Here is a 23,857-nt window from a genome sequence, read left to right on the forward strand (position 1 = left end):
GATGAAAGCGGTAGTGTGTGTAGTAGTTACCTGGCGACTCCCATGACGACGATGCCCATGGGGCCGCCGCTGGAGGAGGAGTTGCTGGTGTTCTGCTCGCGCGAGCTGGGCCGCGCGGGCCGGCCGGTGCGGTACTGCTCGGGCAGCTCCGTCGTCACAGAGAACCTAAATGACATTGTAACAAACGTTACAATGATCTGAGATTATCTTACAAATAAAAAAATGTCGAATCAACAACGAAAGAATTTATGTTCTTCTACGCGAAACTCGAATACGATACTCATTTTGATATTTTGCTGTCTTCAAAACAAACTCGAGTCGTATTTGACATTTACGTTTTTGATGACAGTATGAAATTTTTGGTGGCCCATGAGGGGGAGTAGCCAAAACAAATATGACAACTATAGCCTGTCAACCAACTTTTGGCAGTAGCAATGTACATCAAACTAAAGTATGGTATCCCTATGAAACGAACAAAAACCAGCAATGTACGTCGAACAGCCACAGATTTTTTTTTTTCAAGGGGCTTGTACGGGCCAGTTAGTCCGTACACTTGCTTGAGATGGTTGAGTGCGTTGAGAGATGATGAAGAGATGGAGTTATGTTATACTGGTTTATTTCACCTTAAAATGGTTACACTAGGCAACTTAATTGGCAGTTCCTTTAGTTGATGATTATCGTAAGAGAGCTAGGTACGCACTAAATTTACCTTTACTTAAAATAATAAATTACGGCTCGGCCTTAAGTAGGTTGCAGCGTAAACGGAAAAATGTGCAGTTGCTAGACTGTACAGGGCTCGCTCCTTCCTTACGAATTAGATAATGTATTAAAAAGGGACGGATATGTGCTAGTTATTTCTCTTTTTGGTAGGGTGGAGATTTTCCACAGATAAGATACAAATGACTCGCGAATTTCCACCGATTTTCAAAACTAGTGTTGCTAGCCCGCGATTTTTCAAATTTGCCGCCTTTTTCTAGTGACAAGATTTGGTTGACGGTCTATAGTAGTTATACCTGTGCGTAATGGTGTGCGCGTCCGGCATGTCGGCGTAGAGGCTGAGCAGCGAGTAGACGGTGCGCCAGCAGCGCGGCGCCAGCGAGCCGTCGTCCGGCAGCGGGGGCAGCGGGGGCAGCGGGGGCAGCGCGGCTAGCGGGGGCAGCGCGGCCAGCGGCGGCAGCGAGGACAGCGCCGACAGCGGCGCCAGGCCCGGCAGCGCGGGCGGCCGCCGCGGACGCACCTCGGCGTCCAGCTCCCGCGCCGAGTGCGGCGTGTGCGCGCCCTCGTTCAGCGAGCTGTAGCCTGTTCCCCACAAACGAGGCCGAGAGAGATCAATCATAACGAAGGAATCGACCGAGGCATCTTAGACTTTCGAGTATGCTCGAGTGATTTCAGTTGCCTCGTCAAAAAACACCTGTAACATTGCCACTCCTCGTCCGAGGAGGACGGAACGAGAGAAACTTACCGAGTTTTCCCTTGACGCTTTTCCCGGTGGACCTGAGCTTCTGCGCGAAGCTCTGCGGGCGGGTCTTGGCGCCGGCGGCCTTCTGCCCCGGCGCGGCGGCGAGGGGCGCGGGCGTGGGCGTGCGCGGCTCCCACTTGGGGTCGAGCGCCGCGTACTGGCTCTCCTTGTCCAGCGACGACACGCTCACCAGGTTCTCGCGGAAGTCTGAAACTGACGTGTCTGCGGTGGGTGTCAACTCTGCCCTTCGGTACACGAGCCCCTCCCGTGCTCGGGGTGAGAACGTACCCGAGTCGGCGGCGTGCTTGCTCTGGCGGTGGCCGATCTTGGTCTGCGTGCGCAGCTCGGTCTGCGTGTCCTTCACGTTCTGGTACATGTTGCTGACCTGGTGCAGCAACCGCAGCAAAGGCATGTTCACCTGAATCACAAAATAGTACATTTTAAAACAAACGTAAAAGAGAAATATATTATTGGCTTCCTAACCAAACCCAAAATCCTATTATCTATTTAATACTTTGCTAGTTAAACTTAGTGCTATCTCACTTTTTGAAAAGTTTCACCGATCTCTACGTTATGTGAAACAGACACAAGACACCACAAGTATAATAAGTCAAACCTGCTGTGATATAAAACGAACGCTGATGTTGAAGTTGAGCATCGTGCTGATATGTTTCTTGAGCTGCCCCCTGGAGATGTAGAGCACGTTCTGTCGCTGTATGAGGTCGTCCACCGCCATGTCGGCCACTTTCTTCAGATCCACGTCAATGGAAACCTTTTCGCACAGGAATGCTGGTGTCTCCGAGGGAATGTCAATGTGCGAAGGCTGGCCTGTACAATGAAAAGATAAGTGTGTTGGTAATTCAAATTGAAACCAAAAGGTGGCAAGTAATAAACCGCTTCAAAGAGCAAACGAGGAGTAATGAAGAGAAGAAGACGTATGCACCGTCGGTACGGTATAAATCTGACCTTTCCCTTTGGGCGGGTGGCGGCGCGGCTTGAGGTCGCTGACGACGATGTCGATGCGGAACACGTCGATGATGCCGCCCAGCGACAGCTTGGAGCCCAGCGACTCCAGCGCCGGGGACGCGCTCGACCCTTCTGTGCCGGACTTGTTCTTTGATTCGCCTGAAACCGGAACACATTAGTATTTGCCTTCTGGGGGTGGATTGTACGTCATAATTGTAGTTGGTAGTTTAACCTTGCGCCACCTGGTGCGGACACACGCCCAGCGCGGCCAGCAGCGGCTGGAACACGAGGTGCGCGTCCAGCAGCATGAGCGAGCCCTGCAGCGGGTACAGGCTGCAGGCTGCAGGCGGGAGGGAGCGCCCACGTACCTTGCGCCACCTGGTGCGGACACACGCCCAGCGCGGCCAGCAGCGGCTGGAACACGAGGTGCGCGTCCAGCAGCATGAGCGAGCCCTGCAGCGGGTACAGGCTGCAGGCTGCAGGCGGGAGGGAGCGCCCACGTACCTTGCGCCACCTGGTGCGGACACACGCCCAGCGCGGCCAGCAGCGGCTGGAACACGAGGTGCGCGTCCAGCAGCATGAGCGAGCCCTGCAGCGGGTACAGGCTGCAGGCTGCAGGCGGGAGGGAGCGCCCACGTACCTTGCGCCACCTGGTGCGGACACACGCCCAGCGCGGCCAGCAGCGGCTGGAACACGAGGTGCGCGTCCAGCAGCATGAGCGAGCCCTGCAGCGGGTACAGGCTGCAGGCTGCAGGCGGGAGGGAGCGCCCACGTACCTTGCGCCACCTGGTGCGGACACACGCCCAGCGCGGCCAGCAGCGGCTGGAACACGAGGTGCGCGTCCAGCAGCATGAGCGAGCCCTGCAGCGGGTACAGGCTGCAGGCTGCAGGCGGGAGGGAGCGCCCACGTACCTTGCGCCACCTGGTGCGGACACACGCCCAGCGCGGCCAGCAGCGGCTGGAACACGAGGTGCGCGTCCAGCAGCATGAGCGAGCCCTGCAGCGGGTACAGGCTGCAGGCTGCAGGCGGGAGGAGCGCCCACGTACCTTGCGCCACCTGGTGCGGACACACGCCCAGCGCGGCCAGCAGCGGCTGGAACACGAGGTGCGCGTCCAGCAGCATGAGCGAGCCCTGCAGCGGGTACAGGCTGCAGGCTGCAGGCGGGAGGGAGCGCCCACGTACCTTGCGCCACCTGGTGCGGACACACGCCCAGCGCGGCCAGCAGCGGCTGGAACACGAGGTGCGCGTCCAGCAGCATGAGCGAGCCCTGCAGCGGGTACAGGCTGCAGGCTGCAGGCGGGAGGGAGCGCCCACGTACCTTGCGCCACCTGGTGCGGACACACGCCCAGCGCGGCCAGCAGCGGCTGGAACACGAGGTGCGCGTCCAGCAGCATGAGCGAGCCCTGCAGCGGGTACAGGCTGCAGGCTGCAGGCGGGAGGAGGAGCGCCCACGTACCTTGCGCCACCTGGTGCGGACACACGCCCAGCGCGGCCAGCAGCGGCTGGAACACGAGGTGCGCGTCCAGCAGCATGAGCGAGCCCTGCAGCGGGTACAGGCTGCAGGCTGCAGGCGGGAGGGAGCGCCCACGTACCTTGCGCCACCTGGTGCGGACACACGCCCAGCGCGGCCAGCAGCGGCTGGAACACGAGGTGCGCGTCCAGCAGCATGAGCGAGCCCTGCAGCGGGTACAGGCTGCAGGCTGCAGGCGGGAGGAGCGCCCACGTACCTTGCGCCACCTGGTGCGGACACACGCCCAGCGCGGCCAGCAGCGGCTGGAACACGAGGTGCGCGTCCAGCAGCATGAGCGAGCCCTGCAGCGGGTACAGGCTGCAGGCTGCAGGCGGGAGGGAGCGCCCACGTACCTTGCGCCACCTGGTGCGGACACACGCCCAGCGCGGCCAGCAGCGGCTGGAACACGAGGTGCGCGTCCAGCAGCATGAGCGAGCCCTGCAGCGGGTACAGGCTGCAGGCTGCAGGCGGGAGGGAGCGCCCACGTACCTTGCGCCACCTGGTGCGGACACACGCCCAGCGCGGCCAGCAGCGGCTGGAACACGAGGTGCGCGTCCAGCAGCATGAGCGAGCCCTGCAGCGGGTACAGGCTGCAGGCTGCAGGCGGGAGGGAGCGCCCACGTACCTTGCGCCACCTGGTGCGGACACACGCCCAGCGCGGCCAGCAGCGGCTGGAACACGAGGTGCGCGTCCAGCAGCATGAGCGAGCCCTGCAGCGGGTACAGGCTGCAGGCTGCAGGCGGGAGGAGCGCCCACGTACCTTGCGCCACCTGGTGCGGACACACGCCCAGCGCGGCCAGCAGCGGCTGGAACACGAGGTGCGCGTCCAGCAGCATGAGCGAGCCCTGCAGCGGGTACAGGCTGCAGGCTGCAGGCGGGAGGAGCGCCCACGTACCTTGCGCCACCTGGTGCGGACACACGCCCAGCGCGGCCAGCAGCGGCTGGAACACGAGGTGCGCGTCCAGCAGCATGAGCGAGCCCTGCAGCGGGTACAGGCTGCAGGCTGCAGGCGGGAGGAGCGCCCACGTACCTTGCGCCACCTGGTGCGGACACACGCCCAGCGCGGCCAGCAGCGGCTGGAACACGAGGTGCGCGTCCAGCAGCATGAGCGAGCCCTGCAGCGGGTACAGGCTGCAGGCTGCAGGCGGGAGGGAGCGCCCACGTACCTTGCGCCACCTGGTGCGGACACACGCCCAGCGCGGCCAGCAGCGGCTGGAACACGAGGTGCGCGTCCAGCAGCATGAGCGAGCCCTGCAGCGGGTACAGGCTGCAGGCTGCAGGCGGGAGGGAGCGCCCACGTACCTTGCGCCACCTGGTGCGGACACACGCCCAGCGCGGCCAGCAGCGGCTGGAACACGAGGTGCGCGTCCAGCAGCATGAGCGAGCCCTGCAGCGGGTACAGGCTGCAGGCTGCAGGCGGGAGGAGCGCCCACGTACCTTGCGCCACCTGGTGCGGACACACGCCCAGCGCGGCCAGCAGCGGCTGGAACACGAGGTGCGCGTCCAGCAGCATGAGCGAGCCCTGCAGCGGGTACAGGCTGCAGGCTGCAGGCGGGAGGAGCGCCCACGTACCTTGCGCCACCTGGTGCGGACACACGCCCAGCGCGGCCAGCAGCGGCTGGAACACGAGGTGCGCGTCCAGCAGCATGAGCGAGCCCTGCAGCGGGTACAGGCTGCAGGCTGCAGGCGGGAGGGAGCGCCCACGTACCTTGCGCCACCTGGTGCGGACACACGCCCAGCGCGGCCAGCAGCGGCTGGAACACGAGGTGCGCGTCCAGCAGCATGAGCGAGCCCTGCAGCGGGTACAGGCTGCAGGCTGCAGGCGGGAGGGAGCGCCCACGTACCTTGCGCCACCTGGTGCGGACACACGCCCAGCGCGGCCAGCAGCGGCTGGAACACGAGGTGCGCGTCCAGCAGCATGAGCGAGCCCTGCAGCGGGTACAGGCTGCAGGCTGCAGGCGGGAGGAGCGCCCACGTACCTTGCGCCACCTGGTGCGGACACACGCCCAGCGCGGCCAGCAGCGGCTGGAACACGAGGTGCGCGTCCAGCAGCATGAGCGAGCCCTGCAGCGGGTACAGGCTGCAGGCTGCAGGCGGGAGGAGCGCCCACGTACCTTGCGCCACCTGGTGCGGACACACGCCCAGCGCGGCCAGCAGCGGCTGGAACACGAGGTGCGCGTCCAGCAGCATGAGCGAGCCCTGCAGCGGGTACAGGCTGCAGGCTGCAGGCGGGAGGGAGCGCCCACGTACCTTGCGCCACCTGGTGCGGACACACGCCCAGCGCGGCCAGCAGCGGCTGGAACACGAGGTGCGCGTCCAGCAGCATGAGCGAGCCCTGCAGCGGGTACAGGCTGCAGGCTGCAGGCGGGAGGGAGCGCCCACGTACCTTGCGCCACCTGGTGCGGACACACGCCCAGCGCGGCCAGCAGCGGCTGGAACACGAGGTGCGCGTCCAGCAGCATGAGCGAGCCCTGCAGCGGGTACAGGCTGCAGGCTGCAGGCGGGAGGGAGCGCCCACGTACCTTGCGCCACCTGGTGCGGACACACGCCCAGCGCGGCCAGCAGCGGCTGGAACACGAGGTGCGCGTCCAGCAGCATGAGCGAGCCCTGCAGCGGGTACAGGCTGCAGGCTGCAGGCGGGAGGGAGCGCCCACGTACCTTGCGCCACCTGGTGCGGACACACGCCCAGCGCGGCCAGCAGCGGCTGGAACACGAGGTGCGCGTCCAGCAGCATGAGCGAGCCCTGCAGCGGGTACAGGCTGCAGGCTGCAGGCGGGAGGGAGCGCCCACGTACCTTGCGCCACCTGGTGCGGACACACGCCCAGCGCGGCCAGCAGCGGCTGGAACACGAGGTGCGCGTCCAGCAGCATGAGCGAGCCCTGCAGCGGGTACAGGCTGCAGGCTGCAGGCGGGAGGGAGCGCCCACGTACCTTGCGCCACCTGGTGCGGACACACGCCCAGCGCGGCCAGCAGCGGCTGGAACACGAGGTGCGCGTCCAGCAGCATGAGCGAGCCCTGCAGCGGGTACAGGCTGCAGGCTGCAGGCGGGAGGAGCGCCCACGTACCTTGCGCCACCTGGTGCGGACACACGCCCAGCGCGGCCAGCAGCGGCTGGAACACGAGGTGCGCGTCCAGCAGCATGAGCGAGCCCTGCAGCGGGTACAGGCTGCAGGCTGCAGGCGGGAGGAGCGCCCACGTACCTTGCGCCACCTGGTGCGGACACACGCCCAGCGCGGCCAGCAGCGGCTGGAACACGAGGTGCGCGTCCAGCAGCATGAGCGAGCCCTGCAGCGGGTACAGGCTGCAGGCTGCAGGCGGGAGGGAGCGCCCACGTACCTTGCGCCACCTGGTGCGGACACACGCCCAGCGCGGCCAGCAGCGGCTGGAACACGAGGTGCGCGTCCAGCAGCATGAGCGAGCCCTGCAGCGGGTACAGGCTGCAGGCTGCAGGCGGGAGGAGCGCCCACGTACCTTGCGCCACCTGGTGCGGACACACGCCCAGCGCGGCCAGCAGCGGCTGGAACACGAGGTGCGCGTCCAGCAGCATGAGCGAGCCCTGCAGCGGGTACAGGCTGCAGGCTGCAGGCGGGAGGGAGCGCCCACGTACCTTGCGCCACCTGGTGCGGACACACGCCCAGCGCGGCCAGCAGCGGCTGGAACACGAGGTGCGCGTCCAGCAGCATGAGCGAGCCCTGCAGCGGGTACAGGCTGCAGGCTGCAGGCGGGAGGGAGCGCCCACGTACCTTGCGCCACCTGGTGCGGACACACGCCCAGCGCGGCCAGCAGCGGCTGGAACACGAGGTGCGCGTCCAGCAGCATGAGCGAGCCCTGCAGCGGGTACAGGCTGCAGGCTGCAGGCGGGAGGGAGCGCCCACGTACCTTGCGCCACCTGGTGCGGACACACGCCCAGCGCGGCCAGCAGCGGCTGGAACACGAGGTGCGCGTCCAGCAGCATGAGCGAGCCCTGCAGCGGGTACAGGCTGCAGGCTGCAGGCGGGAGGGAGCGCCCACGTACCTTGCGCCACCTGGTGCGGACACACGCCCAGCGCGGCCAGCAGCGGCTGGAACACGAGGTGCGCGTCCAGCAGCATGAGCGAGCCCTGCAGCGGGTACAGGCTGCAGGCTGCAGGCGGGAGGAGCGCCCACGTACCTTGCGCCACCTGGTGCGGACACACGCCCAGCGCGGCCAGCAGCGGCTGGAACACGAGGTGCGCGTCCAGCAGCATGAGCGAGCCCTGCAGCGGGTACAGGCTGCAGGCTGCAGGCGGGAGGGAGCGCCCACGTACCTTGCGCCACCTGGTGCGGACACACGCCCAGCGCGGCCAGCAGCGGCTGGAACACGAGGTGCGCGTCCAGCAGCATGAGCGAGCCCTGCAGCGGGTACAGGCTGCAGGCTGCAGGCGGGAGGGAGCGCCCACGTACCTTGCGCCACCTGGTGCGGACACACGCCCAGCGCGGCCAGCAGCGGCTGGAACACGAGGTGCGCGTCCAGCAGCATGAGCGAGCCCTGCAGCGGGTACAGGCTGCAGGCTGCAGGCGGGAGGAGCGCCCACGTACCTTGCGCCACCTGGTGCGGACACACGCCCAGCGCGGCCAGCAGCGGCTGGAACACGAGGTGCGCGTCCAGCAGCATGAGCGAGCCCTGCAGCGGGTACAGGCTGCAGGCTGCAGGCGGGAGGGAGCGCCCACGTACCTTGCGCCACCTGGTGCGGACACACGCCCAGCGCGGCCAGCAGCGGCTGGAACACGAGGTGCGCGTCCAGCAGCATGAGCGAGCCCTGCAGCGGGTACAGGCTGCAGGCTGCAGGCGGGAGGGAGCGCCCACGTACCTTGCGCCACCTGGTGCGGACACACGCCCAGCGCGGCCAGCAGCGGCTGGAACACGAGGTGCGCGTCCAGCAGCATGAGCGAGCCCTGCAGCGGGTACAGGCTGCAGGCTGCAGGCGGGAGGAGCGCCCACGTACCTTGCGCCACCTGGTGCGGACACACGCCCAGCGCGGCCAGCAGCGGCTGGAACACGAGGTGCGCGTCCAGCAGCATGAGCGAGCCCTGCAGCGGGTACAGGCTGCAGGCTGCAGGCGGGAGGGAGCGCCCACGTACCTTGCGCCACCTGGTGCGGACACACGCCCAGCGCGGCCAGCAGCGGCTGGAACACGAGGTGCGCGTCCAGCAGCATGAGCGAGCCCTGCAGCGGGTACAGGCTGCAGGCTGCAGGCGGGAGGGAGCGCCCACGTACCTTGCGCCACCTGGTGCGGACACACGCCCAGCGCGGCCAGCAGCGGCTGGAACACGAGGTGCGCGTCCAGCAGCATGAGCGAGCCCTGCAGCGGGTACAGGCTGCAGGCTGCAGGCGGGAGGGAGCGCCCACGTACCTTGCGCCACCTGGTGCGGACACACGCCCAGCGCGGCCAGCAGCGGCTGGAACACGAGGTGCGCGTCCAGCAGCATGAGCGAGCCCTGCAGCGGGTACAGGCTGCAGGCTGCAGGCGGGAGGGAGCGCCCACGTACCTTGCGCCACCTGGTGCGGACACACGCCCAGCGCGGCCAGCAGCGGCTGGAACACGAGGTGCGCGTCCAGCAGCATGAGCGAGCCCTGCAGCGGGTACAGGCTGCAGGCTGCAGGCGGGAGGGAGCGCCCACGTACCTTGCGCCACCTGGTGCGGACACGCCCAGCGCGGCCAGCAGCGGCTGGAACACGAGGTGCGCGTCCAGCAGCATGAGCGAGCCCTGCAGCGGGTACAGGCTGCAGGCTGCAGGCGGGAGGGAGCGCCCACGTACCTTGCGCCACCTGGTGCGGACACACGCCCAGCGCGGCCAGCAGCGGCTGGAACACGAGGTGCGCGTCCAGCAGCATGAGCGAGCCCTGCAGCGGGTACAGGCTGCAGGCTGCAGGCGGGAGGGAGCGCCCACGTACCTTGCGCCACCTGGTGCGGACACACGCCCAGCGCGGCCAGCAGCGGCTGGAACACGAGGTGCGCGTCCAGCAGCATGAGCGAGCCCTGCAGCGGGTACAGGCTGCAGGCTGCAGGCGGGAGGGAGCGCCCACGTACCTTGCGCCACCTGGTGCGGACACACGCCCAGCGCGGCCAGCAGCGGCTGGAACACGAGGTGCGCGTCCAGCAGCATGAGCGAGCCCTGCAGCGGGTACAGGCTGCAGGCTGCAGGCGGGAGGGAGCGCCCACGTACCTTGCGCCACCTGGTGCGGACACACGCCCAGCGCGGCCAGCAGCGGCTGGAACACGAGGTGCGCGTCCAGCAGCATGAGCGAGCCCTGCAGCGGGTACAGGCTGCAGGCTGCAGGCGGGAGGGAGCGCCCACGTACCTTGCGCCACCTGGTGCGGACACACGCCCAGCGCGGCCAGCAGCGGCTGGAACACGAGGTGCGCGTCCAGCAGCATGAGCGAGCCCTGCAGCGGGTACAGGCTGCAGGCTGCAGGCGGGAGGGAGCGCCCACGTACCTTGCGCCACCTGGTGCGGACACACGCCCAGCGCGGCCAGCAGCGGCTGGAACACGAGGTGCGCGTCCAGCAGCATGAGCGAGCCCTGCAGCGGGTACAGGCTGCAGGCTGCAGGCGGGAGGAGCGCCCACGTACCTTGCGCCACCTGGTGCGGACACACGCCCAGCGCGGCCAGCAGCGGCTGGAACACGAGGTGCGCGTCCAGCAGCATGAGCGAGCCCTGCAGCGGGTACAGGCTGCAGGCTGCAGGCGGGAGGGAGCGCCCACGTACCTTGCGCCACCTGGTGCGGACACACGCCCAGCGCGGCCAGCAGCGGCTGGAACACGAGGTGCGCGTCCAGCAGCATGAGCGAGCCCTGCAGCGGGTACAGGCTGCAGGCTGCAGGCGGGAGGGAGCGCCCACGTACCTTGCGCCACCTGGTGCGGACACACGCCCAGCGCGGCCAGCAGCGGCTGGAACACGAGGTGCGCGTCCAGCAGCATGAGCGAGCCCTGCAGCGGGTACAGGCTGCAGGCTGCAGGCGGGAGGGAGCGCCCACGTACCTTGCGCCACCTGGTGCGGACACACGCCCAGCGCGGCCAGCAGCGGCTGGAACACGAGGTGCGCGTCCAGCAGCATGAGCGAGCCCTGCAGCGGGTACAGGCTGCAGGCTGCAGGCGGGAGGAGCGCCCACGTACCTTGCGCCACCTGGTGCGGACACACGCCCAGCGCGGCCAGCAGCGGCTGGAACACGAGGTGCGCGTCCAGCAGCATGAGCGAGCCCTGCAGCGGGTACAGGCTGCAGGCTGCAGGCGGGGAGCGCCCACGTACCTTGCGCCACCTGGTGCGGACACACGCCCAGCGCGGCCAGCAGCGGCTGGAACACGAGGTGCGCGTCCAGCAGCATGAGCGAGCCCTGCAGCGGGTACAGGCTGCAGGCTGCAGGCGGGAGGGAGCGCCCACGTACCTTGCGCCACCTGGTGCGGACACACGCCCAGCGCGGCCAGCAGCGGCTGGAACACGAGGTGCGCGTCCAGCAGCATGAGCGAGCCCTGCAGCGGGTACAGGCTGCAGGCTGCAGGCGGGAGGGAGCGCCCACGTACCTTGCGCCACCTGGTGCGGACACACGCCCAGCGCGGCCAGCAGCGGCTGGAACACGAGGTGCGCGTCCAGCAGCATGAGCGAGCCCTGCAGCGGGTACAGGCTGCAGGCTGCAGGCGGGAGGGAGCGCCCACGTACCTTGCGCCACCTGGTGCGGACACACGCCCAGCGCGGCCAGCAGCGGCTGGAACACGAGGTGCGCGTCCAGCAGCATGAGCGAGCCCTGCAGCGGGTACAGGCTGCAGGCTGCAGGCGGGAGGGAGCGCCCACGTACCTTGCGCCACCTGGTGCGGACACACGCCCAGCGCGGCCAGCAGCGGCTGGAACACGAGGTGCGCGTCCAGCAGCATGAGCGAGCCCTGCAGCGGGTACAGGCTGCAGGCTGCAGGCGGGAGGGAGCGCCCACGTACCTTGCGCCACCTGGTGCGGACACACGCCCAGCGCGGCCAGCAGCGGCTGGAACACGAGGTGCGCGTCCAGCAGCATGAGCGAGCCCTGCAGCGGGTACAGGCTGCAGGCTGCAGGCGGGAGGGAGCGCCCACGTACCTTGCGCCACCTGGTGCGGACACACGCCCAGCGCGGCCAGCAGCGGCTGGAACACGAGGTGCGCGTCCAGCAGCATGAGCGAGCCCTGCAGCGGGTACAGGCTGCAGGCTGCAGGCGGGAGGGAGCGCCCACGTACCTTGCGCCACCTGGTGCGGACACGCCCAGCGCGGCCAGCAGCGGCTGGAACACGAGGTGCGCGTCCAGCAGCATGAGCGAGCCCTGCAGCGGGTACAGGCTGCAGGCTGCAGGCGGGAGGGAGCGCCCACGTACCTTGCGCCACCTGGTGCGGACACACGCCCAGCGCGGCCAGCAGCGGCTGGAACACGAGGTGCGCGTCCAGCAGCATGAGCGAGCCCTGCAGCGGGTACAGGCTGCAGGCTGCAGGCGGGAGGAGCGCCCACGTACCTTGCGCCACCTGGTGCGGACACACGCCCAGCGCGGCCAGCAGCGGCTGGAACACGAGGTGCGCGTCCAGCAGCATGAGCGAGCCCTGCAGCGGGTACAGGCTGCAGGCTGCAGGCGGGAGGAGCGCCCACGTACCTTGCGCCACCTGGTGCGGACACACGCCCAGCGCGGCCAGCAGCGGCTGGAACACGAGGTGCGCGTCCAGCAGCATGAGCGAGCCCTGCAGCGGGTACAGGCTGCAGGCTGCAGGCGGGAGGGAGCGCCCACGTACCTTGCGCCACCTGGTGCGGACACACGCCCAGCGCGGCCAGCAGCGGCTGGAACACGAGGTGCGCGTCCAGCAGCATGAGCGAGCCCTGCAGCGGGTACAGGCTGCAGGCTGCAGGCGGGAGGAGCGCCCACGTACCTTGCGCCACCTGGTGCGGACACACGCCCAGCGCGGCCAGCAGCGGCTGGAACACGAGGTGCGCGTCCAGCAGCATGAGCGAGCCCTGCAGCGGGTACAGGCTGCAGGCGGGCAGCGCCGCCGCCATCGCGCGCGGGTTCATCTTCGACGCCGGAATCATCGGCTTCTTGGTTTTGGATTCCTGCAGGAGATATGAGGCAATATGAAAAAGAGAAGCAGTAAAATTATAACACATCTTCAAACGTCGAATACCTCAAGTATGAGTTAAGTTTAGCTAGCCACTGACCACTTTGATGGGCTCCTGTTTGGCCATCCACTGATAGAGGTCCTCGCGCGCGCGGTCGCTGCGCAGGTTCTCGTCGGAGCCGCGCGGCGAGTACAGCGACGGGTTGGACCCCACCGCCGGGAACTCCTCCTTCAGCGTGCCGTAATCTGAACCGTACACTTCACGATACAATAACACTGCGACTCTCACACACGCACCTGATCGATCGCGAATGTTATTGCAATGACTGAATGTTCCAATTGATCAGTTACGTGTGTCTTCGTTTATTGTTAGTAGCTCAACTAGCAAACAGTCAAACAAAACTAAATCTGGCACAAATCTCAGCATTAAGTAGGTAATTACTATAAATGTAATGAGCTGAATGATATCGACACCCGACTTGCTAGATTCCCCAATAAATAAATAAATATTGGGGGACACCTTACACAGATTAGCTTAGCCCCAAACTAAGCAAAGCTTGTACTATGGGTGCTAAGCGACGATATACATACTTAAATAGTTAAATACATAAATAAAAAAAATAATAAATAAATAAATAAATCGTTTATTCTAAAAATAAACCCTTTTTTAACAACATTAAATCTTCTGCCAAACTGCAGGACAGTTTGTTGGCAGAGGGGACTCCCTTACATAATCTAAGTGGGTAGAACTATCTAAGTAAGTTTACGCTAGGTACAGTTTTGATGTATTGCTTACAGAAAGTTTTAACTTCAAATTATCTATGAAAATAACTATCTAAGTGGATAAATTCTAGGTACAGCTTTGATTTACATTTTACAGTAATTTCAACTTTAGTTTTTCTAAGAGAAAGTTTTTCATTTTAATTTTAAACATACGCAGTGACTTACATTCCTTTATATTATTAGGCAACTCATTATACAATTTGGGGATTAAGTACTTCCTACTTCTTTTTCCATAATAATTATAACCACACGACGGGATTAGTAATACGTTTTTAGTACTATTTCTTGTTAATATAGAATTATTTTTGTAGATTTTAAATTCATCATTGTTGAAGTGATCTAAGGCCAGCAACATCCCTACCTCCTCATGAACCGGCAGCATACGACACTCCACAAATAATTCCTCATAGTCACCTTTTTTACACCGCATTTTAGTTTTGCTATCCACTAATAGCTTCATAAAGCGTATCTGTAATGATTTAACCCTGTCGAGATAGGTTTTAAATGTCCTTCCATAGCATACTTATATACATAGAAAACATCCATGACTCAGGAACAAATATCTGTGCTCGTCACACAAATAAATGCCCTTACCGGGATCCGAACCTGGGACCGCGGCTCAGCAGGCAGGGTCACTACCGACTGAGCCAGACCGGTCGTCATTAATAAAGTAATTAATTATTCCCAAATATTTATAAGTGGTAACTCGTGGTTAATGTTTTGTGCTGCTGCTGTACATATACACTATAAGTTATCAATGTTATCATATTACTTTATAATTAGGCAGGCAATCATGGTCGCGCGATAAATGATATAACATCAGGCCGTGTCCCTTTCGCACTATAATGTAAGTGCGATAGGGGCGGCCTACTGTTTTATCGTTTATCGCGCGACCATGATTGCCTGCCAGATGCAGGGTTTTATGTCTTTCAGAATTTGGTTTAGTTTAAAGTTTTTTTCCACGTGCATGTAAATCCCACCATTCCCATCTCTGTTCAAACCAACAACGGAGCCACAACTTCCAAATATAAAAACCGGCCAATAGCGTGTCGGGCCACGCTCAGTGTAGGGTTCCGTAGTTTTCCGTATTTTTCTCAAAAACTACTGAACGTATCAAGTTGAAAACAATTTTCCTAGAAAGTCTTTATAAAGTTCTACTTTTGTGATTTTTTTCATATTTTTTAAACATACGGTTCAAAAGTTAGAGGGGGGGGACGCACTTTTTTTTCCTTTAGGAGCGATTATTTCCGAAAATACTAATATTATCAAAAAACTATTTTAGTAAACCCTTATTCATTTTTAAATACCTATCCAACAATATATCACACGGGGTTGGAATGAAAAAAATATCAGCCCCCACTTTACATGTAGGGGTACCCTAATAAAACATTTTTTTCCATTTTTTATTTCTGCACTTTGTCGGCGTGATTGAAATACATATTGGTACCAAATTTCAGCTTTCTAGTGCTAACGGTTACTGAGATTATTCGCGGACGGACGGACGGACGGACGGACAGACAGACATGGCGAAACTATAAGGGTTCCTAGTTGACTACGGAACCCTAAAAAGTACAGATTTGTTGGGTGCCGATCTAAAGTGTATTGTGTTGGCGGTAGTTGTGTGTACTCACTAGCGATGGCGTCGTCGTGGAAGGCGGGCTTGCGCGTGGAGAAGGGCAGCGACGGGAAGGCCAGGCTGCCGCGCCCGCCCGCCGCGCGCGCTACGCACACACACACACCGTGACATGCCATATGTATGATATGAGGGAGCATTGACCGCCTACTGGCGTACTCGCACTAAACTTCATTGAGGTGAGGGGTGTCATTTAGAACATCCGTCTAATTCCAAATCCATGAAAAGGATGCTTACAATATCTCATTTACCGTTCATTCGTGGTTTCACTGACAATGAACATTTGTGCGATATAGTTAAAAACGAAGGACTCACTCTGAAATTAAATATGAGCGAGCAAAGTTACATTATAGTTTAATATTTTTTTATTCTGAGAACTTAGCAGAATAATTTTGAGTAATGTTAAAGTTACACAATCAGTAATTGATGTTTTAACGAACATCCTAAAGTGAGATGTAGATATGGAAAGTGATTAAAAGAACACACACGACTACGAGTACACACATAAACACACGTGACATAAAACACAGTTGCTATTTCACAAAAGCACATGTATGGCTATATCATGCATAAAACAATCAAACATACACGCACAGAAGAGACTAAGTACTACGGCAGCGCCAACTTCGCCTATTTGACTAGTACGTATTTTGTTAAAAAATAAGTTTACGACAGCAAAACGAATTAGTTAAAAAAGAGTTTAGGACAACAAAACGTATTCGTTTTTTATTTGAACAAGAAGATAATTATAGTAGTTTGTTCATTGGCCTTCGGAAAGCATCATCTAGTCGTAAGCAGCTGGTAAAGGTGTCCAAGTATTTTGTGAAGTTGGTCCTCTCCACGTCCGAAGCGATCGAGTACATTAATTAAATTAACAACAGAGAGTAATAGCCACACGTAGTAAAAGCTGGTAAGTGGTGCCAGGGTGCGTAGACAAGTCGCAAATCGGTCACGCTCCGTAGCGTATCTCGCTATCGCTTGTCCATGTTGGTGCGGCAGAGCCAGTTGTGTTTCGTTGAGGACGGAGCGCGAACGATATGCGTGTGACGTGCACACAACACACACAGTGGTCGTGCAGTCGTGCGCGTGCGTGCGGTACCCACCGGAGGGCGGCGTGGACGAGGGGAAGGAGTGCGGCCGCGGGCTCGCGCCGCCGCCCGCGCCCGCGCCCGCGCCCGCGCCCGCGCCCGCGCCCGCTTACAACACACACCGCTCGTATTAGTACCGTCGATACAGATCATTAGTCTCCCTGTTAGTACCGCCTGTGCTCCACATTAACAGACGAGCGGTAGAGGATTTTACAAACACATCGCTCTCTATTACGATACGAGACGCAGACAAAACAAAAGACAATTATGATTTTATTATATGGTGAAATATATTCTCAAAAAATCAATAAAAAAATTTGTCTTATCACTGCTACGTCGTTTATGTTCATGAGTAAGGAATTATTAGTTGGGGTAATTATACAGCTGTTAATCAGGTATTTGTGACATTACAAAACGTACATGTGCTGTGCGACGTCACTAATGACCTCATGATAAGAAAACTACATTAATCAATCTAATACAACTGGAGAATTTTAAGACATTTGTCTAATGGGCAAAGTGGCCCCGTGATATTAGTTAAATAAAACATAAACAACCCGAACGATACGAGTAGTACCGCGCAGTTCAAAGACGGCTAGTATAATGCAAGAAGTGGGAAGGGTAGCAACTCACCGGGCACCTCGATCTTGTCGGTGTCGAGGTTGAGCAGCAGGCAGTTCTCGTCCAGCACCTCGTTGTCCACCGTGTACTCCTGCCACCCTCCACCGAGTCCTGCGCACGAGGGAGACCACAACATCAAACATTCATCGGAGCTTATTTGACAGAAGCCTAAAGTATGTAATCGATGATCATAGAATACCTCGATGAGGTCCGGTAGAGCGAAGGTGACGTTGAGCGGCTTCATGACTTTGCTCTTGTAGTTGTGTTCGAGTAGTAATGGCGTGTACAAGATGTTCTTCCACTGTCGGCTGAGGACTATCACGCCCTAAAACATAATACAAAAGTTGAACATTTTGTCGTCTTTACGTTATGTGACCACGTGCACGTGCAACATGAATGTGTTTGTATGAGACGGTACTCGTACCTGGCGCAGGGTGGAGAGCTTGGGCAGGTGGCGCTCGGCCAGGTCGGCCTGCACGGCGGCGGCGTCGGCCTGCAGCGCGTACCGCAGCAGCACGCAGCACAGCTGCAGCGACGGCTCCTCGCGCAGCTGCTTGCCCATGGGCGTGTGTCGCCCGTAGCGGCTCTGCGCATACAACATCATTTATATATCTGACATCTATCTCCGATGTCAACTTACAGCGCGATCGGTCCAATAACATAGACATAAAGATGATATTGATAGTCGTCTGAAAAACTGCGCTCAAATTACACTTTGCGGTTGTCCTTCATCTAGTCCCAGATATGGCAAGTTAGTGAGGTACCTTGGGCAGCGTGTGGTGGGGGGCCAGGTCGAGCGCGGCGGCCATGAGGCTGGCGGCGGTGGCGGTGAGGCGGCGCGCGTGCGCGCGGTACAGCGCCACCACGCGGATGCCGAGCCGGTTGCACGGGTTCATCCACGCGTTGATGGCCGGCGACGCCGTGCTCAGCAGGTTCCAGTCCAGTCTGAGGGAGGACAACGTTTGTTACAAGTATGTATACCTTACGTTACAAAATTATCCTCAAAATCCGACGTTTCCATAGGAATGCCAAATACGCCTTTATGGTAAAAGGTCAAAGCGCTCGGGCTCGTTCTTAATAAACTCGACTCATGGCACCAAGTAAACGTAGTCCAGTATTCGGAGACATTATAATATGGCCGTTCGGCAGTCGGCACCGACGTCGTATATGTACAAGAAGTGAGCTAGGTGTGTGACAGACCTGGTGTAGTCGATCTTCTTGGTGATGGGCGTGCGCGGCGGCGCGGCGAAGTTGAACCACGCGAGCTTGAGGTCCACGCCGCACGCCGAGCTGCTGCCCGCCTCCGCGCCGCGCCCGCGCCCGCGCCTCGCGCCCCGCTGTCGCCGGCTGCTCCGCGCCCGGCGTCGACGGCTTTCTACGACGTCCAAATAACGATCAAGCGAGCGAGAAGGAAATGTCGTGCGGAATGAAGGAACACTTGATAAACAGACAAACACCAGTCGCATAAGTATGCATTGATGATTCCGCAGATGGTAAGTGCGAAGTATATATTGTTTGGTAGTTTTGTATAGCAGCTGAAGTAAGAAAGACGCTACCTGGCTGGGGCTGGGGCTGGGGCTGGGACGGCTGCGCGGCGGCGGCGGCGGCGCCGAGGTTGGGCGTGCCGGGCTTGGAGCCGGAGTCGCGCTTGCGGAACAGGTCCTCGAGGCCGGACGCGCGCGGCGCCCGCCGCTCCTTGTCCGGCTTCAGCTCCTCCGCCGACTTCACGGATTCTCGGCAACTCTCCGGCTCGGGCTTGGCCTTCTCATCCGGTTTATCGGTTTGGGCGTGTTGGGATACCTTTCGTTTGCACAATTCAAAATCATTAGTTTTACTAACTTAAAATTACGACTTCTATGAAACCGTCATATTTTGTAATTTCTGGGTTGGTATTACTCACATCTTACCTTCCATGTGATAGTAACGAGCTGCGAGTAATACCGATAGTGATTCAATAATATAATCTGTAAGTAGGGAGATCCCTTGTGTGATAGATATCACACATCAATACGACATGAAATCCCGCATTAGCATTACTCTCATAATGTAAATAAACAGACCTTGAGGGTGATGCCTTCGAGGCCCGCACTCGAACATGATGTAGCCGATGGCGTTCTCCTTCTGCGCGTCGCTCGCGCCGTTCTGGCAGCACTGCAACGACAATCCCGACTAACTATATACACTCTAATCTAATCACAAAATACTGAAAATGTGATCCGTAAGAAGCTTTATTACCACTCATCAAGGGTTAATAAGGGTTCACCGCCCGCTCTGAATTATAAACATTTGTAAACAGTACGCAACGTGACCCAAACGCGGGAGAAGCGGACAGTGAACGATAGATTGTTGTACGAAGGTAGGTAGACAATATCGACTATGAGCGATCGGACAAGTAGGCATTAAAGGTGAAAACGTAGCGTGTGTACTCACAGCCGCCTCGCACGCCTTGGCGGCGGGGTCCACCTTGACGAACTTGAAGGCCACCTTGGAGTGCTGGCTCGGGATGCCCGTGATGGTGGCGTCCTTCAGCTGCGCCGGGTCCGTGCGGATGCGCCGCAACTGCCCGTGCACTTTGCCTACAATTATAACCGACATCAACAACAACACGGTTTGGACTGATAATTTCATATATTGTACTGATTTTCTTGAGTTGGCGTCAAGAATATCTAAACATTCCCAAAAAAGGTTATGAAATGTAACTCACCAACATTGAGCGTGATGGTGGTGTCCTCGCACTGCTGCTGCGAGGTCTCGATGTAGACAGGGTCGCCGCGCTCGGGGCCGCGCTTCTTCGCGGCCGCTGCCCTGCGCGGAGATGAGCGCGCGCCCGCCCAGCCCCTTCATTATGCCGAAGCTCTTCTTACTCCCAGTGCCCGCAGAGTCGGTCGGTAGTACAGCTGCACGGACTCGAGCGTCTTCTTCGAGCTGACGTATTTGGCGGTGATGTTCTCCACCGACACGCCGAACAGAACACGCACGTCAAGTCCTGGATGTTGTCCAACGCCGAGAACGAGATCATGTCCTCCACCACCGAGGACTGAATGAAGATCACGTTCACCTTCGGGACGGTCACTGTGGCTTGGAGCTGATCACAAATTGTCTCCTCGTAGACGTTCGAGTGGGGTATAGTAGCCAGTTTACATTTGTCGTCCTTGTCCATAGCTATGTTAGACTGGTTGCGAGATTGCATGTACGGAAGCCAGTTGGAAGCGTACTGCTTCTGTTTCAAGATGTTCGCGCTCTGCACCGATGAGATGCACAGGAGCCGAAGATGGTTTATAACGGTTATGGGATGTATGTTCAGCGAGGACCGGGGTGAGGGATTCGACAAATCTCTGAGTGCTCTCGAGGACTAGAGGAGTGAGCATGATATCGATCTCCCCTCGCAGCTTAACAGACAGACCACTTTTACTATCACTGGTAGTGGTCGCCGTTGAAGAGGTGCTTTGCTCCTTGTTCTCCTGGTTGTCCATGTTCTGCTGCAAGTCCCACCAGCCCTGCGGGTACGGGTGGGCCTTGATCTGGTTGTTGAAGTGCGGAGTCAAGTTCGAGAAAGGCCCGTGCTGAGTCTGGCTCGATGTGGCCATCCTTCTTCGACACTAATTTCATGATATGATTTTTCCCGCACGGCTCGAACTTGGGCAAATATTTCTGGCCTACATATATCAATGAGCCATCGTCCGCGCGCTTGAACAACGGTAATGTGAAGACATCCGTTCCGCTCGGGAGGGAGCACGTGCCCCAGTTGGTGCATTTGTACTGAGGGAGGTTTTGCATGTAGCTGGCCATCAGCAGAGGGGAGTCCACGATGGGCTTGTTGGTCTGCATGTGCAGGTTGACCAGCGTCATGTCCTCCTGCGAGGAGATGGCGGAGATGAAGGAGGTGGAGGAGACGGAGCCGCTCTCCGGAGTCGGGCTGCGCGCCCGTGCTCAGGTTGCTCATCGTGTCCGGCCCGTCCGCGCCCTCCGACCGGGGCATGGAGTTCCGATCCACTTCTCGTTCGTGATGTCGTTGATGCCGAACGAGCTTTTGTCTTCAGGATTGCTGTGCCGGCTGCCGAAGGGAATGCTTGAGGCTCCCGAAGATCGGCTCGGAAACATGTCCTCGTCCGCGGGAGAAGAAAGCTTCCTGAGTGGTTCTCGCTCGTGATCGACATCGTTCTCTGCACTTCCAGAGGTACGGCTTCCTCGTGCGGCGCCGGGTGCGAGTTCAGAGAGTAGTGAGACTCTGACACTCGCGACGCTTCGCGAAGGCACTTTCGGAGCTACAAACGATTCGACGCTCCGTATGCGCGGGCACTTTCTTGTTTAGATTAGTGTTGTCTTTCACCGTGTTGTAGCTTAGAGCCAACTTTGGAATCAGAGACGCTGCTTTCCATCTGAGGGACACTCAGTATGCTCTTGTGGAGTTTAGAGTCGCTATCGATTTTGGTGCTGCCCAATGGCACCGTAGAGTCAGACCAATCGGGCGTAGGAGCACGTCGCTTTTGGTGCTCGAGACTAGTACGTTGCTGCTGCCTTTGCCCATACTGGTATAGGAGGAACCGTCGAGTCAAACTTCTGCGCTCCGTACTCTGCGGAGATTTGTTAAGGTCTCTGCGGCAAAGCGGCGTACGGGATGAGCGTGGAGGTGTTGGAGGGCTGCAGGCACACGTTGAGGCTGTCGTAGGGCGGTGGCGTGTGGAACACGAGCTGGCCGGGGTGCAGCAGGCTCTGCCCGTAGCCGTACTCGCCGGCCGTCGTCTCTATGATATTAAACATCGCTACATTGATGCCGTCCTGGAGATCTGAAGGATTCGGTTTTAAGAAGTTGGCTCCGTTCCTGTTGGAAACCGAAGAATGCACAGCCGCCTCATGCAGCCGCCTGGCAAGGCGGACTTGCCCTCATTTGGCCACATGAACCATAGCCGTTTAGTTTTATCGTCGTGGAGTTTTGCTAAGAATTTTTGTTGCACCAAGTGCTAGATTCCTCGGACTTTGCGGTAACGACGAAGCCGCTTCGAGTAAAACCGGGCCTAGAGACAATGGATCCGACGCCGACCCAGTTCTCGCTCTCGGGCAGCTTGCTCTGGCTGCTGTTGCTGCCGTTGGAGGAGCGTGGTGCGAGCTGGTCTGCATGTTGGTCTGCGTGAACAGAGCCAGCTTGATGTTCGGCAGCAGCTCCGTGACCCCGTTTTCCGAACCCGGCCCCGTGCAAGTTGCACACACTCAGCCTCACTGGAGAAATCCAGGTTTGAAGTGTCGTGTTCGTGTCCGCGATATAGATGTTCACTATCAAATCTATCGCCACTCGGATCATCTTGTATTTGATCTCTGTTCGCGGTCGGGCACCGGTACTTCAGCGCCACGTCCGTTTCCGGACAGATGTTACTGTTCGTGCCGTGGTGGCACTGTTTGGTGGAGTTAGGCGGAATTAATTCATTTTCACTATCACAGATGAGGAGTAGAAAGGTCTCCAGAGATGACACGATCTGGTAGAGCTGCTGGAAGTGTTAAACGGCCGGTCAACTGGCCCAGTTGCGGTTCCATCATCCACGCGTACTCTACAGTATCTTCTTCGACAGATCAGATTCATTGTCGCTAAAGAACCCGTGGCCCGTAACTGGAAAGACGAGAGCATGAGATGGCCTGATATAGAGCTCCCGAGTTATTCGGGTTGGTTCGCGATAGATTATTCGCCGGGACCTAATATGGAGGGGCTCGAAGGAGTTGCATCTTGATCTCCTTGAGGCCTCTTGTCCATTTCGAAGCCGAACCTCTCAATAGGTATAATGGGGGCGGAAGTTCAGTTTTTCATTCTAATTCTTTACTAAATGCGCCTGAATGTCGTGGATTATTATCGATACGGTCACGTCCAAAGGTCGATACCGCCGCGGGTCGAAGGCGTCTTTACTGGAATCACTCGTGTTATCTAAGGGGATATGTCTCCGTGCTGGTTGATGCTGCTCCGGTCCGGCAGGAGTGTTCTCGCTGGACCAGAAGTACGTCTCCAAGTTGGGCGTCTTCTGCATGTCCGTGAAGGTCTGGTCCTCGCCGAAGATGTTCTCCAACAGGTTCATGAAGCTGGTGATGATGGTGCCGTAGGCGAGCAGGATGGAGGGTCCCACTTCCAGCTCCACGCTCACCTTGTCGGGCGGCAGCGACGTGCGGTCAGAAGGCGTTGCCGTCCATCGTCCAGTTGATGGGCGGCTGTTTCCTCATTCAGCGGGGTATTCTCATGGGGGAGAGCAGGATTTCCTCTTTCTCTGGCGTCGTTATGTCCGCTTGGGGCTCGGGCCCGAGCGGCGCGATGGGGTGGTAGTTGTAGCGCACGCTCCAGCGCCACTATCGGCACCGACCAGCACTCCACCCAGCCCTGGGATTTGACGCACTTTCTCCTCCACTTGGACGCTTTTAGCCGGCACGGAACCAGCTTCATGTTCTTGTCCAGCGACAGCGGCAGCGGCCGCGACGTGTTCACCTCGGGCAGGTACAGGCTCATGTCGACGGCCTCGCCCTGGATCCAGATCTTCAGCGGAATGACCGTCGGGCGGGGAAGTCGACGAACGGCAGGTCGAAGGACACGTCCAGCAGGTCGCCGCAGAAGGCCGCGTGGTTGTTCTCCTGGTTCGTGGAGCTGCACAGTCCTCCAGTTATGCTGATTGCTGACGGTCACCACTTCGCATTCCTTGAGCAGCAGAGAGATCTTCCACGTGTATGGGACGAAGTGGAGTA

General features: G+C 59.4%; 1 protein-coding gene across 1 annotated transcript in view; it reads right to left on the reverse strand.

Moving 5' to 3' along the window:
* Positions 1-23,852, reverse strand: part of LOC125227414 — a gene marked incomplete at its 5' end in the record, with an annotated part of 54,502 nt that extends 30,650 nt beyond the window's left edge. The window contains 50 exon segments of the mRNA XM_048131728.1: positions 31-165; positions 1,014-1,299; positions 1,463-1,681; positions 1,748-1,877; positions 2,076-2,287; positions 2,426-2,584; positions 2,658-3,173; positions 3,338-3,580; positions 3,745-3,967; positions 4,029-5,074; positions 5,239-5,616; positions 5,781-7,221; positions 7,283-7,515; positions 7,680-7,787; positions 7,952-8,194; positions 8,359-8,601; positions 8,766-11,180; positions 11,342-11,449; positions 11,614-12,798; positions 12,833-13,013; positions 13,119-13,264; positions 15,429-15,522; positions 16,538-16,630; positions 17,156-17,254; positions 17,343-17,468; positions 17,568-17,729; positions 17,908-18,088; positions 18,344-18,516; positions 18,700-18,847; positions 19,155-19,294; positions 19,574-19,719; positions 19,848-20,114; positions 20,117-20,444; positions 20,446-20,704; positions 20,706-21,259; positions 21,262-21,399; positions 21,444-21,522; positions 21,744-21,973; positions 21,975-21,995; positions 21,997-22,104; positions 22,106-22,165; positions 22,167-22,457; positions 22,459-22,626; positions 22,628-22,708; positions 22,710-22,931; positions 22,933-23,307; positions 23,309-23,458; positions 23,460-23,675; positions 23,678-23,764; positions 23,766-23,852. Coding sequence (XP_047987685.1) covers positions 31-165; positions 1,014-1,299; positions 1,463-1,681; positions 1,748-1,877; positions 2,076-2,287; positions 2,426-2,584; positions 2,658-3,173; positions 3,338-3,580; positions 3,745-3,967; positions 4,029-5,074; positions 5,239-5,616; positions 5,781-7,221; positions 7,283-7,515; positions 7,680-7,787; positions 7,952-8,194; positions 8,359-8,601; positions 8,766-11,180; positions 11,342-11,449; positions 11,614-12,798; positions 12,833-13,013; positions 13,119-13,264; positions 15,429-15,522; positions 16,538-16,630; positions 17,156-17,254; positions 17,343-17,468; positions 17,568-17,729; positions 17,908-18,088; positions 18,344-18,516; positions 18,700-18,847; positions 19,155-19,294; positions 19,574-19,719; positions 19,848-20,114; positions 20,117-20,444; positions 20,446-20,704; positions 20,706-21,259; positions 21,262-21,399; positions 21,444-21,522; positions 21,744-21,973; positions 21,975-21,995; positions 21,997-22,104; positions 22,106-22,165; positions 22,167-22,457; positions 22,459-22,626; positions 22,628-22,708; positions 22,710-22,931; positions 22,933-23,307; positions 23,309-23,458; positions 23,460-23,675; positions 23,678-23,764; positions 23,766-23,852 — 14,933 coding nt within the window.
* Positions 23,853-23,857: the final 5 nt, after the last annotated feature.

Source organism: Leguminivora glycinivorella, chromosome 6 (genome assembly GCF_023078275.1).
Source record: "Leguminivora glycinivorella isolate SPB_JAAS2020 chromosome 6, LegGlyc_1.1, whole genome shotgun sequence".
NCBI lineage: Eukaryota > Metazoa > Arthropoda > Insecta > Lepidoptera > Tortricidae > Leguminivora > Leguminivora glycinivorella.